This window comes from Anas platyrhynchos, chromosome 27, assembly GCF_047663525.1.
Source record: "Anas platyrhynchos isolate ZD024472 breed Pekin duck chromosome 27, IASCAAS_PekinDuck_T2T, whole genome shotgun sequence".
NCBI classification, from domain to species: Eukaryota; Metazoa; Chordata; class Aves; order Anseriformes; family Anatidae; genus Anas; species Anas platyrhynchos.
Window position 1 is genome coordinate 5062127 of NC_092613.1, and position 15979 is coordinate 5078105.

Genomic DNA, 15979 nt, shown 5'->3' on the forward strand with positions numbered 1-15979 from the left:
CTGCTGTCGTGTCCTCGTCTGAACTCTGGATACTCAAAGTCGTGCTCGCTGGAAGCCAGGCTTTTCAGCACCGGCGCTGAGGGCTGTTCCAGCACGGCAGCGTTGCGGTCCGGTCGCTGATTGCTGCCCGACTCTCCTGCCAACGAGCATCGCTGCTCATTGTCCCCAAGCAGCCTTTGTCTGCATAAACAGGAAATTTCTTTAAAGCAACCTCTAATATATCTGGTCGCAGAGCAGAAATAGCTCCTGTTCCTTGTCACTGTCCCCTAACTGCCCCACACTGTTCGGCTGGCCCCGGTGGTCAGCGGGAGCTGCTCCTTGGGGTGAACGCTCCCCTTGCTCCCCTTCCCAAAAGGGGACCCAGTATGAGGGTTTTTGTGAATGCTGCCATACAGCTACAGCTGTGAATTTCTCTTCATTTGGAAAGACACAGAGCTCCTCCATGCTGCTGGAGCTGCAGCAGCACTGGGAGGCACTGGTGCCATCTGTCATTGTCACCGTGGTGCCCTGCGCTGCCCCGGCCCCGTCGCCTTCCCAGCCCTGCTGAGACAAAGCCTCTCCGTCGGCATCCGCCCGCACTGGAGAGGATATTGAGTCACTGCCGTGAAATACAAATGCTTCCTGCACTGAAAATTCAGGCTCCAGCTTTTAGGGGGAGTTTGTTTTTTTTGTTTTTGTAAGTGCCCCGGGGTTTCTGCAGCCCCGTGAGCTGCCCAGGCTCGGGCGATCCCTGCCGCAGCCTTTTAGGGCTGTTCTTGGGCGCACAGCGCAGCCTGGCCCCATACAATCTGTGCAGTATTATAGAAGAACCTGTGAGAAAAATATTTATTTTGTGATTATATTTTCTCTCCTTGCTGTGGGGAGCTTGCACGTGCTGGTGTGTGCTCCAAACTCCCAGTAACTGCGTTAGAATGATCTAGTTGTATATATGCAGGAAGAAAGCAAAACCTGGGGAATTGCTCCAAAATGGCAAACCCAGGAGAAAATTGTGTTCAGGCTGCTGCTCAGCCCTTGTCCCTGCTTGTCTGGGGTTTGCAGAAGTGGAGGTTCAGCAGCAGGACTAGGAGGTACTGCGGTGGTTGAACTACAGGGGCTGCATTGATCCGGGCTTGCCATTTTGGTTTTTATTCACAAACTTTCTTATTAGAGTTTAATTCAGACCGCTGTACATCTCTCACCTCTACCAGTTTCTAGGGTAAATACCACATAACAAAAACCATGTCACCACCTGAAAATGTGATGAAAGCACAAAGATAAGTTTGTATTTTGAAGCGGCTGGTTCCTGGCCTCTGTAATTCCCATGCTGAAACCAGCGGGTCACTGACTTTGGGCCACTCGTTCTGCACAGGAGACTGGGCAATGAGGCATTGTGGCCATCCATGGCCTGCTTTGACAGGGAGCGAGCAGGAAACCAAATCCAGGCACCCGTGCAACCCTGGAGTGACTGCACCAGCTCGCTGCCCCAAACCAGCTCGCCCCTGCCTTGCTCTTTGTCTCTTCTCCGTGTGCCTCACCAGCCAAACCGCTACACGCAGAGCTGCCCGGTGATGTGGTTTTCTCTGCCCTGTCCAGCTGGATGAGACGCCAGCTGTGCTTTCTGCTGTCATGCCTCATCTTTGACTGCAGCACATGTGCTTATCTCGGGGGCTGCCCGCAGCAGCCTGCCCGTGCTGGATGTGATAAGGAGAGGTGGCAGGACCCGGCCACCCGAGCAGCGAGAGCCTTATCGGGCTGATGGAGCTGGGCAAAACGATCCTAAAAAGCAGCCAGCTGGAGCACAAACCCTTCCCACCGAGGGGTTATCGAGAGGGATCACCGGGAAAAATGAGCTGAGCTTGACACCGAGCGGAGGGCTGAAGGGTGTCTGCAGGCTGCCTTAATCCCAGGCAGCTGCAGAAATGTGGGTTGCAGAGGTGGCCTGTGCTGTAATCATTGCGTTTGATAGGCCATAAATTACTTTCCCAAAGGCTCCCATTGCTGCTTAATGTGTTTCCCTTCTTCTGCTGATGGATGGGGCACCCAGTGGGGAAGATCAGAGCAAAAACCGCTTCCTTGGTGTTTTCGGGGGAGGAATGGGTTTCACACCTGCCTGAGCACTACCCAGCAGAGGGTGAGGAATGCTGCCAGCCTGGAAGACCGCTAAGCAGAGGTGATCATCTGCCTCTTTGTCCTCTTTGGCATTTTAATGCCTGCCAGGACCCTTCCTTTCCCTTTTGGTGGGCTTGCTGCCACAAGCGTGTCTTTTGGGGCATTTTTGTCCCCTTAGCAGCTCACAGAGGTGAGCAGAGCCTGTGCGCACCAAGCCCAATGGCAGAGCCACAGGTTTGGACCACGACAGGGATGCTTTTAGTACAGAGATAACGCTGCAGCATTTATATAAAATTAAGAAATAATAACAATAAAAGAATAGGAGGCTGGAGGTGAACAAATCTTCTGTCCTCACAAAGCGTCGGGCTGATCAGGCTAGCTCTGGGGAGGTTTCCCTGACACAGAGCCAAATCCCCTGTTGACTTTCACGTTGGTGTTAGCAGAAGCTCAGTTACAAAGCAGAAACCACCTTTAGGATGGCTGCGGCTGGGGGCAGGGGGTTTTCTGTGGGTTTCCCCGCTGCTGAGGAAGCAGCACCACCACTGCTGCAGCGCAGGATCCTTATCAGTGGATTCCAGCGGACTTAGATCTGTGTCCCTTGACATTTCCATTAAAAAAGGCTTCCTGAGGTAGTCTGGAACAAAAGCATACCTAAGCTTATGTGTCAGCGACTGCACGGGAAAATCACAGAGAAGAATTCCTCCGGTAGAAACAGAAAGAGAAGCAAGCCCGACAGACACTTCATTTCCTTTCAGCCCAGGGAAAGCCTCTGGAAGGCATCCTTATAAATCAAGAAGAGCAATAAGCAGTGCTCAGAGCTAAATGAGTGCTTCTTGGGCCGGTGGGCTCAACCCCGAGCGATCCCGCAGCCACGGGGGGATGGCTCCGTAGGCAGCGTTGGGGGCTGGCCGTGTCCGGGAGCCACGGCAGCTTTCATCCCAGCCCCAGGAACTCGCCTGCCTTGCTGCAACAAGGCCTGCTCCTTCCCCTGCCACCCTGCTGCAATCTGCGGGCTGTGCCTGAACAGGATCCTATCTGTTTACTTTGACATTGAAATTGCTGCAGTTTGGTTAATCTCTTCTCCGCCTTGTTTATCTCCCCTATGGGCCCTGCTCGCTACCTTCAGATTGAAAAGCAGCTCCTGTTACGGCACGGTGAATAATTCAGCAGTGCAGCCCTGCTGCGGTATCTCAGGACATCCCCCAGCCCCCGTGCCATGGGGGATAACTGGTGGTAAAGCAGAAACCGGCTTTGCCCATGGGTTCCTGGCGGAGAGGCTGCAGGACACTGCAAAAACCTGGTCATCCCCAAAGTTTTGTGCGCAACAGAGCCACACAGCCACAAGACATAAGAAACCTCCGTGTCCTCTGCCTCCATGGTATCCAACCTGGAGCCTGTTGAGCGGTGAGGCTGATCCCTGGCGGGGATGAGCAGGAGCCCGGTGCACGGCTTTGTCCCATAACCTGGGCTCCAGCCGTGCACAGGACCTGCCGTAGCCGAGGCACAGCCGCTATCTCTGTGCTCGGGGGGCCCAGAGCCTGCAGAGCTGAGCTCATCCCCTGGCTGCACGCTCCAGCCCCTGCCCTGCCTCACCCCGTCTGCCCCAGACCCGCTGGAAGCGGTGGGAAAATCCAGGTCGGAGCACGAGGATGAGTAACGCCGCGGTTATCTGCCGCTTGGATCGATGCAGTGTGTCCTCGCACATGCCAGAGCTGGGCAAAGAGCTTTTGTTTTGGCTGCTTTGGGAAATCGCTGCATTCTTTTAATATCTCCAAACAAAGCTTTACCACAGGGGCGAGAAGACCACACGGGGAGGTGCTGCAGGGTTAACCAGAAACGTCCGTGAAATGTTTTTGTGTGGGGGAGCACTGGGGCAGGAGGCAGCCGTGTCCCCCATTTATTTATTTTTATTGTTTTATTATTTTTATTTTTAAATTTTAATTTTTATTATTTTTAATTTTATTTTTATTATTTATTATTTATTTTTACTTTTACTTTTATTTTTGTTTTCACTTTTATTTTTATTTTTACTTTTATTTTTATTTTCGGAGAGAGCGCTGGGTGCACTGGGGCTCCTTGCAGCAAACCCTATCCACATGCCTGTGTCTGTCTGTCTGTCTGTCTGTCCATCCATCCCCGTGTCCCCGCACCCCCCCGGTGCGAAACCCCCCCAGCTTTGCCCCGCATCCTCCCTGCACCCCCTTGGCCCTCCTTTGGGTGCGAGCATCCCCCCGCAGCACCCTCCCCAAACCCTCCATCCCCAGCCCACAGCCCCCCTATTTCCCCCCCCCTATCTGCAGCACCCCCTTCGCATCCCTCCCTCATTCCCCCCCCACCTTTCACAACCCTCCCTGAGGGGCTCCCCCTCCCCAAATCCCCCCCCCCCACCTTACAGCTGCGCCCCCCGGCTCCGGGGGCTCCCCCTTTTACCCCACCCCTACCCGACCCCATCCCCGTTCCCCCCCAAATTTCTCCTCCCTCCCCCTTTCTGCACCGGGGGCCGGGCGGGGCGGGCGGGAGGGCGGCCAATGGGTGCGGGGGGGGGCGCGGCCGGCGGGGCCGCCCCGCATTTAGCAGCGGGGCCGGGCTGAGCCGAGCCGGGCTGAGCCGGGACAGGAGCTGGGTATGGAGCGGGTGGCGGGCTCGGGGGGTGCCCCGCAGCCGGGGGGGCTCGGCAGGTCGCCTCCACCGCCCCCCCCTGCTAAGAAACAAGCGGTGAAGCGGCACCACCACAAGCACAACCTCAAGCACCGCTACGAGTTCCTGGAGACGCTGGGGAAAGGCACCTACGGCAAGGTGAAGAAGGCTCGGGAGCGCTCCGGCAGGCTGGTAAGAGCTGCTCCTGTCCCCCCCCCCCTAATTGCTTGCCCCCCATCCCGAGCATTAACCCCCCCCCCCGAGCATCCTTCCCTCATCCAGCCCCGGTTTTCCCCTGCGGATAACCGGGGGGCAGCGGTGGTGCAGCCCCCCCATGGCTTGGAGAGGGGACAGGAGCCCCCCAAGGGTGCTGTGGGGCAGCCCCCAGGGACCTCGTTTTCCCCCCCCATTTTCTTCCTCCTCCTCCTCTTCCTCCTGCAGCCCCTCGCCCACTTGAGCGGGGTGCTGAGAGGGGCAGCCGGTGGTGGAGAGCAAACACTGCTCTCCGGTCTCAAGGGCTTTCCCCTTCCTCTTGCCCAGTTTTTGGGGTGCTGATGGGATGTGTTGGCTCTGCAGCCGTGTGTGAGCAGAGCCCTCAGGGTCTGCGTGGAAGCGGGGCTGGCAGAATCCCCCTTTGGAGCCCCCCTCCCCAAATCCTCCCTCTGGTGCCCCAAAGCTGGGGGCTGGGGGGCACTGCCCTGTGAAAATGGGGTGCTGCTGGTTTTGGCAGCCCTGGCCTTGGGCAGGCTGCAGGTGTTCAAAGGGCAAAGCTGGCGGTGCTTTCCCTGCCTCGGCTCAGCCCTGAGCACCCTGTGCTGCAGGATGAGACCTGGAAAAAGCCCTCACCCCCCAACCCAACCATCCCAGCACCACGGGTGGGCAGTGAGAGCCCCCCCCCAAGGTGCCCTGAGCACAAAAGGGGTGCGGGTTCGGATCGCTAGCGTGCCACCGAGGCGCGTCGAGGAAAACAACTGTAAATCGGAGAGGTTTTGGTGTAACGCAACAGCTCTTGATTAAATCAGGCTTGCTGTTCCTATTAGCCTATCTGGTTCGGAAGGCGCTGCTGTTCTGCTGCATAATCAGGGCCTTGAAATGCGGCTCCCACCCACTGGCCAGGGAGGATCCCTTCCTTTGGGATGGGTGAGAAGCCTTGGCTTTCCCTTTCTGCCCCTAACTAACAAAGCTTCTGCAGGGAAATCTTTGAACTGCCGGAGCTCACCTATCTGCGGAAGCCCCTTAGGACAGGGACTTGTTTGTCTGGTACCATAAGTCTGTTATGATGCAAATTAAATACACAGACCGATGCCTCCTCAATAAATTCCAGAGATAGTCAAGGGCTCGACTAACTAGTACTGCAGCAAGCTGGCCGTGTAGGAACAGGAGGCTTAACCACAAATCTCTCCTCTTCCCACAAATTCTTTCTCGCACCACTCAGCGTTTCCGGACCTGTTTAATCTTCAAGCTTATCCCGAGCCGGGTCATTATTTGCTCCTTCTCTAAGTGCCTTTCACTTCCTAACCAGCGAGGTGTGAGAGCAGGCACTGCTGCCTCCTGCCACCCCTCGCGGGTCCCACGGTACCGGCTGGGGCTGTAGGGCTGGAGCTGCTCCACGCAGGGCTCTGGCTGATCAGGAGCTGCCTCTGTCAGATGTGCTGAATGCTGAACCATCTCGTTATACTGCCTAGCTGTCTTTTTTTTCCTCTTTTCATTCTGAATTTTAACCTGCCTGGTCTTTGCTCAGAGTGTGTCTAACCAGCCGGTGGGCTGCAGGGACCAGGCTTCATCAGCCAGACTTTTTTTTTGTGGGGGTTCTGTGATCATTCTTTGTCTCAAAGTCTTGTTTTCTGGCTAGAAATCCTTTAGGTGAAATGGTGCTTGTGCCTTTTGATGGATACTTCTGAGCGCCCTCCCCACTCCTTAGAAAAAACTTCTGTACCCCTGAAATGTTGAGCAGGTGGGGAAAAAATTGTTTTGTTTTTTTTTTTTTTTTTTCTTCCTTCCCCTACCTCTTGGTTTTGGTTCGAAGACTCAGTAATGCGTGCTGCAAACTGGCTCCTGCACCTGTTTGCATGGCAGCATCTGGCCCCTTTTTTTTTTTTTTTTTTGTTCCTTCCCCAGCCCTGGCCTGCAGCCAAGTCAAATAGAAATCAAATAGAAACCGGGACCTCCTGTGGGACGGGCTGGCGGTGTCAGAAACGGATCTGGGGGCTTGCGTGGTGTCGAGTGGAAGGCAGCACCTGGAATATTCGGAGGCGGCGAAGCCTCCTTTGATCTGCTGTAAGGGGCGAGCCCCGGTCCCTTCCGTAGCGGGTTGTAATCCATATTTCATGGCGCATGAAACGCTGCACTTGCAATCTGGAACAACTTCTGAAGGGCTGCCTGGGGTTGTAGCTTAATGCATCTTCCAGCAGCTGCTGAGAATACCTGTTCTGCCCCCCCCCCCCCCCCCAAAAAAAAAAAAAACTTTTTTTAATTAGAAGCCTTTTTGACTTGGAAAGTACTTTTTGTTCTCCAGGCTCCTGCAGCGGGAGTTCTGGGGGCTGTTTGCAGGAAATTTTTATCATATAGCATCGGTGGTGGAGGGAGGGTGGAGGCTGCATCGCTGCCTGTCCCTGAAGCTCCTGGTCCTAATCTCAAGGGTGCTTTTCTCTTTCTTAGAGGGAATCCTCTTCTGCCAGCCCTGTTAGGTAAGGGGAAATCTTGGGACAAAGCTGCTGCCCTGTACCCCTGGGGAAGGACAAGAAATCCAAGGGATTAACCAGCAGGGATTGACAGGTGGATAAATCATCCCACCCTAAAGGGTCGGTTCAGTCTCTGTCATATGAGATACAGACCCTAACGGTGGCTTTTCCCTGCTGTGATATCCCCGTTATGGCTCCAGGGCTGAGCAGCACTCATCCTGCTGGTGCTGCAGCCTCAGCGGTCACTGCTCTGAGTACAGCCAGGGGCATCCCCTCGGGCTTCCCTTGCTTGCAGCCACTTTGCCTTTCGCCAGGCACTGAGTCTTGCTCTGAGGCCAGGCTCAGCGCGAGCATCTCAGTCAGCAACGTGCTGCATGCACCCCAAAATACTCAGGCTATTTTTGCAGGGCTGGGTGCGGAGGTTTTTAGGGGGGAGCTGAATCGAGAGGGCAGCAGGCTGGCTCCCTGCCTTCTGCAGGGGGTCAGAAAATCAGGGGCTGGAGCGAAAATCGTTAAACTTTAACCCGCTAGCATAGCGCAAAGGTCACGGGGAAGAATACCTGGGTTTCAAGAAGCTGTTCAGTGCCCTCGGTATTGCTTTCTGCGGGGTTATTGAACCTGTCCTGGTCAGAGTCCATCCTGCTTGCGTGCTTGCCTCCAGCCTGGGCTGCTGCAGGGGACAAACCTGCCCTGGGCTGAAGCCCCAGAGATGTTCTCCAGGGCCAAAGGGACTCGACCAGCCCATGTCCTGCATGCCTGTCCGAGCCCTTAAGGCTGGTGTGAGCTCCAAGACGCAGCCGTGGCAGCTGAGATCTCGCTGCTTCAGCACCTGAGTGCGAGATGGGCTCTGCTCAGAGCAGCTGTATTGGAAAATATTGCCTGGGCAGCGTCAGGTGGGAGCTTCGTGGTGGAAAAAGAGGTGGAAATGTGACATAGCTGCAAGTCAGGGTGGCAAAAGTCTGCTTGATGCATGGAGGCCACGCAGCTCTCCCAGTACTGCTTACTGGGGGCGCTGGGAAGGAGCAGGGCTTCCCAACCCCGGCTCCTTGGCGGGCTGGGGGTCTCACAGCAGGGTTTGGGGCTCCCCTAAAGCAGAGGGGGACGAGGCCACGTGCACGTCTCGCAGCTGTGAGCGTGGGCTGGGGCCGCTGGGTGTCTGCGGCCCCTCTGCGCGTTGCTGGGAGACCCGGCGTGGGTCCCTTCAGGATTAAGGCTGTTCCGCATTCTTGTCTGGTACAAGAAAAGAGGTTCTGCTGGATTCAGTTGTAAATTCAGCCCTGGGACCACATTGTCTCTCCCCAGCCCTTTTGAAAAAGGATTAGAAGGCATCTATTCTCCAGCACTTTCCCTCCTTTCCCCTCCCCTTTCGGTTTTCTTGCTGAGGATAACTGGGAAACCCAAGCGAAAGGGGTCCCCGGCCGGCTGCAGCGCTTTCTGGGCAGGATCTGCTCCTTACCACCAAACTTTCCCTTCCCTCTACGTAATCACCTCCTCGAAACAAACATTCGTGATGAAAACAAAACCTGTTTTTTCCATTTCCGTGACCCTAAGGAGCTGTCGTTATCTCCCCGGTCATGTGTGCTGGTCACATTCCTCTGGCCACGGTCCAGCGGCGTCTGCAGCCTAGGACTTGGTTCCCGTAAAGCCACTCAAACAGAGGAGAAATGGGCAGTGCTGCCTGCCCAGGGGGCTTGGAGCTGCTCTCGTGGGGGGTGAGCAGCCCCTGTGTGCTCAGCACCAGGGCTTGGAAGCTGTCAAACCCTCACAGCTGAAGCTGGCTGCTAAGCTGCTCCCGTGGAGAGGTGATGCCCTTGGATAGCGCACGGCTGTGTGGGGAGCTGGGCTGCTCATCCCTTGTTAGAGAGCCCCTTCCCAAAAGACGGGGGGGCTCCCCCTCTGCAGGGGGCTGTGGTGTCCTCTCCTGGCATCTGGGTGACCGCTGTGTGTCTGTGTGTTGGTCTGCAGGTGGCCATCAAGTCCATCCGGAAAGACAAAATCAAGGATGAGCAGGACCTTGTCCACATCCGGAGAGAGATCGAGATCATGTCGTCCCTCAACCACCCCCACATCATCGCTGTCCATGAAGGTGAGCCCCCCTGCCACCCCCTTTCCTTTCCAGCCGCTTCCCTGACCTCCCCTGCAGCCCTGGCAGGGGCCGTGCCTCCCCTGCTCCTGCCCCGCTGCTCTTTGGGGAATTACCAGCTCCAGAACCTGCCCCGTGCCCTCCCGCACACCCTGGGAGTTTGTGTGGTCTTTAAGAGCCTGGCACCGTAGCGGTGTCAATCCCTGCAGTGGAAATCCCCATGGCTCTGCTCTCAGCCCGGGGCAGGAGCTAAACCTCAGTGCTGGAGCCCTTCCCTTTCCTTCCCCTGGGGCCCAGCAAAACCAAACCACGGTGCCCGTATCGCTCCCCATGCCGCTGGGCTCTGCTCTGTGGCAGGGGCTGGGCTCTGCTCCCAGGCCATCAGCACAATGCCAGAGCAGCCGAAAGGCAGCTCCTCGAGCTCCAGACATGATCAGATTTGGAGCGAGCCTCCGACTGGGTCAGGCTTTGCTCAAACCCGAGCGCTTTGGCAGCGAGCCCAGCGTGCGCAGGGTTTATCGCGGTGTGCCCGGTGCGTGCGTGCGGCCGCTGCTGGGCTGCTGCCACCTGGGCGGTGTACGTGAGGTATCCAGAGCCCTGTTGTCCTCCCAACAACAGCACGCTGCCGGGCAGCTCGTGTGCTGTTTGTGAGGGCTGAGTCACTCTGGGCGCAGGAATTCAGGAGCAGTGAGGTAGCTGCCCCCAAACAGGGGGAAAACGCGCCCTGTGGGGCATGGCGAGCCCGCCCGGCTGTGCCTTTGACCCCTTCCCTCTAAGTAAGGAGGGAAGCTTCTGTTTAGGGAAGAATGGGGTGTTCCAGCCTCCTCCTGGAGGATCAGAGCCTGTCCCTGTGTGAGCTGCTGGAGGCCCCTTGGGTAGCTCTGGCCATCCCCATATGACCCCAGAGCAGCACAAACCCAACACCTGGTCCGCAAACCAGAGCGAGGGGGACAAGCAACGTGTTGGGGTCAGTCGGGGCTCCTGGGAGCTGCTGAAGTCCCTCGGCTCCACGCACCCCCCCCGATGCCCTGTGCTTCCCCTCCCCGCCTGTGCACAGTGTTTGAGAACAGCAGCAAGATCGTCATCGTGATGGAGTACGCCAGCAAGGGGGACCTCTACGACTACATCAGCGAGCGGCAGCGGCTGTCGGAGCAGGAGGCACGCCACTTCTTCCGCCAGGTCGTGTCGGCCGTCTACTACTGCCACAAGGTGCGTGGGGGCCGTGTTCCTGCGGGGGGGATTATCGGGGCAGGGCAGCTCCCCTGGGCTCGGCACCGCTGCGTAAGAGGTGCTGGAGCCGTGGTAGGGATGCTCCACGTGGGGCTGGGAGGTGGGAGCAGCTCACCCGCCTTTCCTGGGAAGTGGGGTTAACCCTGCCCCTTATCTGCAGGGTGTGGGGGCCCTTGGGAAGTGCCCCAGCAGCGTTTTGGGAAGGCTCAGCCTCGCCGAGCGGCTGCTGCGCCGTCGGGCTGACTAACCCCGCTGGTGGCACCAAACCCTGTCCCGCCCAGGGCTGGGTGCGAGGGCTGCGGGCACAGCCCTGGGTCACCACCTCGTTCCCTGGGAGGGGGCTGTGGGGCTGCGGGTGGGCTCTGCCTGCCCTGCAAGGACCCCAGGAGTCCCCCTGGGGATGCTCGGGGGTCTCACGTGGGTCATCCTCAGCCCTGGGATCCTGCCCGCCCTCGGCAGCAATGGGAGGCTGCAGGGTGCCTCCTGAGCCTGGAGCACCTCGGGGTGCTGCTTGGGCAGGTCCCAGCAGAGCCCGGAGCTGGGCTCGCCCTGGGGAGTGGGACCCAGTGGGTGCAGGAGCCTGGTGCGGGGTGCTGGCATGTGGGAAAAGCCCTGCTGGTAGCACCCAGGTCGGGACGTGGCTTCCAGCTCATCCTCGGCTACAAACCTGGGGTTATTTCCTGATATCTCACCGCCCTGACTTGGGTCAACGCCCGTGGGTGAACGGCAGTGACCTCCCCATCCCTTCCCTTCCTCCAACACCCTGAGCTGAGCCCGGCTCTGCCTTCCCTTGCAGAATGGGATCGTGCACAGAGACCTGAAGCTGGAGAACATCCTTCTGGATGCCAATGGGAACATCAAGGTGAGGGGGGCTGCGGGGTCTGGCCATGCTTTGGGGTTTTGCCCAGCTGGGAGGGATGCTGCCCAATTTGGGGGCTGAGGAGCTCCTTGGTTTCCTGTGCTGCTGCTCCTGCCCCATCCCTTGCAGATGTCTCTGGGGTCGGGGGAGCAGGGCAGTGGGGCTGGGGGTGGCTGTGACACCCTGTATGCCCTGGGGCACCCGGTCCCCACCTCCCTGGGGAAGCTCTGCTGGCCCAGAGGCTGCTGTGATCACCTGTGCCACTGTTTGCTGTGGTTTGAGGCAGCCAGCCCGAGAGATGGGGACCAGGAGGGCTCCCAAATCCCCCTTTTGGCTGCCAGGGCAGAGGCTGCAGAGGCAGAGCCCGAGCTCTGGCTGCTGAAGCCACCAGGGTTTGTTTGGCAGCTGATAAGAGGGCAAAGTCTGAGCACCGAGCTCCAACCCAGGCAGGCTGGGTGCGACGGCTCCCAGTGCAAGTCCCGCTCCCAGTAAGCACAGAGTGGGGCAGCCAGGCCCTGCTGCTCCTGGTGGTGCTGCTCCTTTTGTGCCTGCCTCCCCGGGGTCGGCGTGGCTGGAGATGAAAGGGCTGGGTGTTATCTCCAGTGGTAACCCCGTGAGCAGGGACCGTACCTTCTGCTCGCTGGGAAATGGCATGCAATGGGCACAATGAAGGGCTGCGTGCCAGCTTTTGGGGCAGAGGAGGGGTGAAGCAGCCTCTCGTGGCCGTGATCGAGCTGGAGCAGAGCCCTGCGATGCTCCCTCTGAGCGCAGCTGCCCCTGCTCGAGGTGTGGGGGTGATGGGGCTGGAGGGGCAGAGCTGGGAGCAGGAGGCTGTGGGGAGCTTGCTTGGAGGAGGAACAGGGCAGGGGGGAAAGGCTGGGATGCTGCCCTCCCCGGGGACATCAGGAGGGTGCCCAAAGCGAGGGCAAGACCCGGGGTGACAAGTTGGGGACTGGTTTCTGCCAAGCCCAGAGCTGGAGAGCTCCCTGATGGCAGGGGGAGCAGCACAGCCACGTGAGCCTTGCTGCATGCTAACGGCCTCATCCTCCCTCTCCAGATCGCAGATTTTGGCCTGTCCAACGTTTACCAGCAGGACAAGTTCCTGCAGACGTACTGCGGCAGCCCTCTCTACGCATCCCCCGAAATCATCAACGGGCGGCCCTACAAGGGCCCGGAGGTACGTTGTGCCCCACAGGAGGGTCTGGGGTGGGGGGTGTGAGCCCTGTCCTGCACCCCAGGAGCTGCTGTGAGCCTCTGGCTGGGCGGTGGGGGGGGGCCTGGTCCTGCTGCCCCCCTCCAGGGTCACCTCTCCCTGTGGCAGGTGGACAGCTGGTCCCTCGGCGTTCTCCTCTACATCCTGGTGCACGGCACGATGCCGTTCGACGGCCACGACTACAAGACTCTGGTCAAGCAGATCACGAGCGGGGACTACCGGGAGCCCACCAAGCTGTCAGGTAGGCAGCCCCCTGCCCCCCTGCGTGGTTTTTCCCCCCCGCCCCAGCTCTGCTGGTGCCTGACCTGCCTCTCCTTCCCCAGATGCCTGCGGGCTGATCCGGTGGATGCTGATGGTGAACCCCGAGCGCCGCGCCACCATCGAGGACATTGCCACGCACTGGTGGGTCAACTGGGGCTACCGAGTGCCCCTCGGGGAGCAGGAGATGCTGCGGGAGAGCGAATCCCCCCTGGCCACGGTGGCGGAGTGGCTGCGGCGCTCCTCCCGGCCCCTCTTCGAGAACAGCTCCAAGGTGCGCTGCTTCTTCAAGCAGCACATCCCCGGCGTGGCCCTGGAGCGGCAGCGCTCGCTCAAGAAGTCCAAGAAGGAGAACGACGTCTCCCACGTGCTGCAGGAGGCGGCCCAGGCCCCCGAGAACCCCTCCAAGTCCATCCTCAAGCGGCCCAAGGGCATCCTGAAGAAGAGGAACTCCTGCGAACAGAAGGTGCCCGGCCCTCCGCCGGCAGCTCCCGCGGGTGAGGCGAAGAGCGAGGATGGAGAAGGGGCTGCCGTGGCTCTCATCCACATCCTGTCCCCGGAGGCACTGGCTGGCAGCGAGGGCAGCGTCATCGTCCCCACGGTTGTGCCCAAGAAGGGAATCCTAAAAAAGCCCCCGAAGAGGGAGTCGGGCTATTACTCATCCCTGGAATGCTGCGAGTCCGGGGACGTTCTGGACGCAGGGAGCTTGGACCTTGATGGGAGCGTGTTTGCCGACAGCCCCTCTTCAGATCAGCCCCCCCCCAGCCTCCCCTCTGGCCGAAAAGGCATCCTCAAGCACAGCAGCAAGTACTCCCCCAGCAGCACCGAGCCAGCCGCCCCCCCGGGGCAGGGCTTTGGGTGTTTCAGCGAGGTGTCCCTACCCAGAGCCCCCCTAGCCCCCCGCGCCCGCCCAGCCAGCGCGGTGAGCGAGGACAGCATCCTCTCCACCGAGTCCTTTGACCAGCTCGACCTGCCCACCCGTGTCCCCCCCAGCGGCGTGGGCATGCGGGGCTGCGTCTCCGCCGACAGCCTCCTGCGGCTGGAGGAGGAGGAGGTGGATGAAGGGTGCCGGCTGCGCCGCTGGACCATGACGCACTGCCCCAGTGCCCTGGGGGAGAGCCGCTTCTCCCTGGAGAGCTGTGACAATGTCACCGAGGCTTACCGGCACGCCGTGGCCATCGGCATCAAGCTGAGCTGAGGACACTCTGCGGCCACCCCACGTGTCCCCGTCGGGCTCCCCTGAGCCCGGGGTGGCTGCTGCTGCCGCCCCGTGCCCCACGTATTTATTTTGGAGGCGCTGGGATGCGCAGGGAGGGAGCCGCGGTGGCTGCGGGATGCTGGAGGGGCTGCAGCGTGGGGAGGGGGGTGGCCTGGGCACATCTCCAGGGGAGGGGATAAAATGGGACCAGAGCCCTGAGCTGCTCCGACAGCCCCCCTGGGGTCTGGGGGTGCTCCAGGAGCCAGCTCAGCAGCACTTTGGGTGATCGGGTTCCTCCCTGCCACCCAGGCAGGTTCATCTCATGGGAGGGAAGGAGCTGGGGGGGTGGGATTTTTTTTTCTTTGCACTGTTTTTTTGTGTTTTTGTTTATTTTTTGGCTGCACAAGATAACGGATAGGGCAGGTGATATACCTCAACCAAGCTAGAGATGTAGCAGGGTGCTGGCAGGAGGCTGAGAGGTGCCGTCCAGGCTTTTTTTTTTGGGATTGCTGGTAACGGGGTCCAGCCCCAGCCCTTCCCTCTCCTGCCCTGAGAAACCCAACTGGAATAATGCACGTGCTTTGATGCTGTGGGCCTGGGCCTCATCCTGCACACAGAAGGGGAAAACCCCGGCTCTGCAGGAAACCTGGGTCTGGCTGAGGCCGAAACCACAGCCTGAAAACGTGCTCTGATGCCAATTTTTAATGTTGAAAGGAGGAAAGGAAAAAAAAAAAAGAAAAAAAAAAAGAGGTGCCTCTTATAAGGCACTGCTTTATTTATTGCCTCTTGTCTGAGGTTAATGTTTAACTTCAACAGCACTGGATTTGTCTGGCTCAGTAACAGCCACCCAATTTATTTTTTTTTTTTGGGGGGGGGCGGAGGTGTTTGGGCTGTGCTCCCATGCTGCGAGTCAAAGCTCTGCACCCTCTGCCGTGTTTGCTGGCCGTTTCCCTTCCCCTTCCTACAACCTAAACCATTAAATTAAAAGCAAAAGGTGGATGCTGGCTGTTGTCTTGATTGTTCTTCCCCTGCCTTGTGGCTGGGGGATGCTCAAAGGTGACCCTCGGCTTTTCTCCCCCCGGCACTGTGGGGTGCTGAGCCCCTGCTGGGGGGAGAACCAAACTCCCTCCTGCTTTTATGATGCTGTGAGGGTGTGGAGCAGCTTCAGCAGCAGGATCTGGCCCTGGAGAGCTGAATCCCATCTCCCTGTGCCTGCAGGTGCCATCTGTAACGGGGCACAGCTTTGGGGGGGGGGTCTCCTCTCTGCCCCTTTCTCCCCCAGCTTCCTTTGTCCCCTTCTCCTGCAGCACAGAGTGCTTTTATTGCTCTCCAGAGCCCTGTAACAATTCCCCTTTCCACCCCAGTAAATAGGAGATATTTCAGGTCCCTGCCACAGGGGAGGGCTTGGGGGGGGGGGGGGGGGCTGCGTGCCAGGCCCCCGCTGAGGCCATGGGGGGCACGCTGCGCTCTGCCCCCCGCCGCGCATTCCCCGCGTGCTTCCAGGCCCATTAAGGACCAGCAGAGAGCTTAAACCAGTGCGGGGCCAGCCGGGGCAAAGTCCTATCGCTCCCTGCCTGCCAAGGGCCCACAGCACCCATGGGTGCGAGGGCAGAGCCCCTCGCGATGCCAGGAGCGCCCCAAGGCAGGATTTGAGCAGCTCCCTCCCAGGCTCCTGGGAGCTGCCTGGCAAAGCCCCCTCCCCAGCCGCACGTGGGCGAGGGGCTCAGCACTT

The 15979-nt window shown here is 59.1% G+C and overlaps 1 protein-coding gene across 2 annotated transcripts; it reads left to right on the forward strand.

Annotated features, from left to right (window-relative positions):
- The first annotated feature begins 4666 nt into the window (after window positions 1–4666).
- On the forward strand, window positions 4667–15251 carry NUAK2 (NUAK family kinase 2). 2 transcript variants are annotated; one of them, XM_027444800.3, is made up of 7 exons: window positions 4667–4917; window positions 9372–9492; window positions 10547–10698; window positions 11516–11581; window positions 12636–12755; window positions 12900–13032; window positions 13115–15251. In XM_027444800.3, exons 1-7 carry the CDS (start codon window positions 4714–4716, stop codon window positions 14245–14247), a joined length of 1929 nt encoding a protein of 642 aa, XP_027300601.3. In that variant the 5' UTR covers window positions 4667–4713; the 3' UTR covers window positions 14248–15251. The 2 variants fall into 2 exon arrangements, with proteins under 2 accessions (XP_027300601.3, XP_027300602.3); XM_027444801.3 differs by lacking the exon at window positions 4667–4917 and adding an exon at window positions 9055–9208.
- Window positions 15252–15979: the final 728 nt, after the last annotated feature.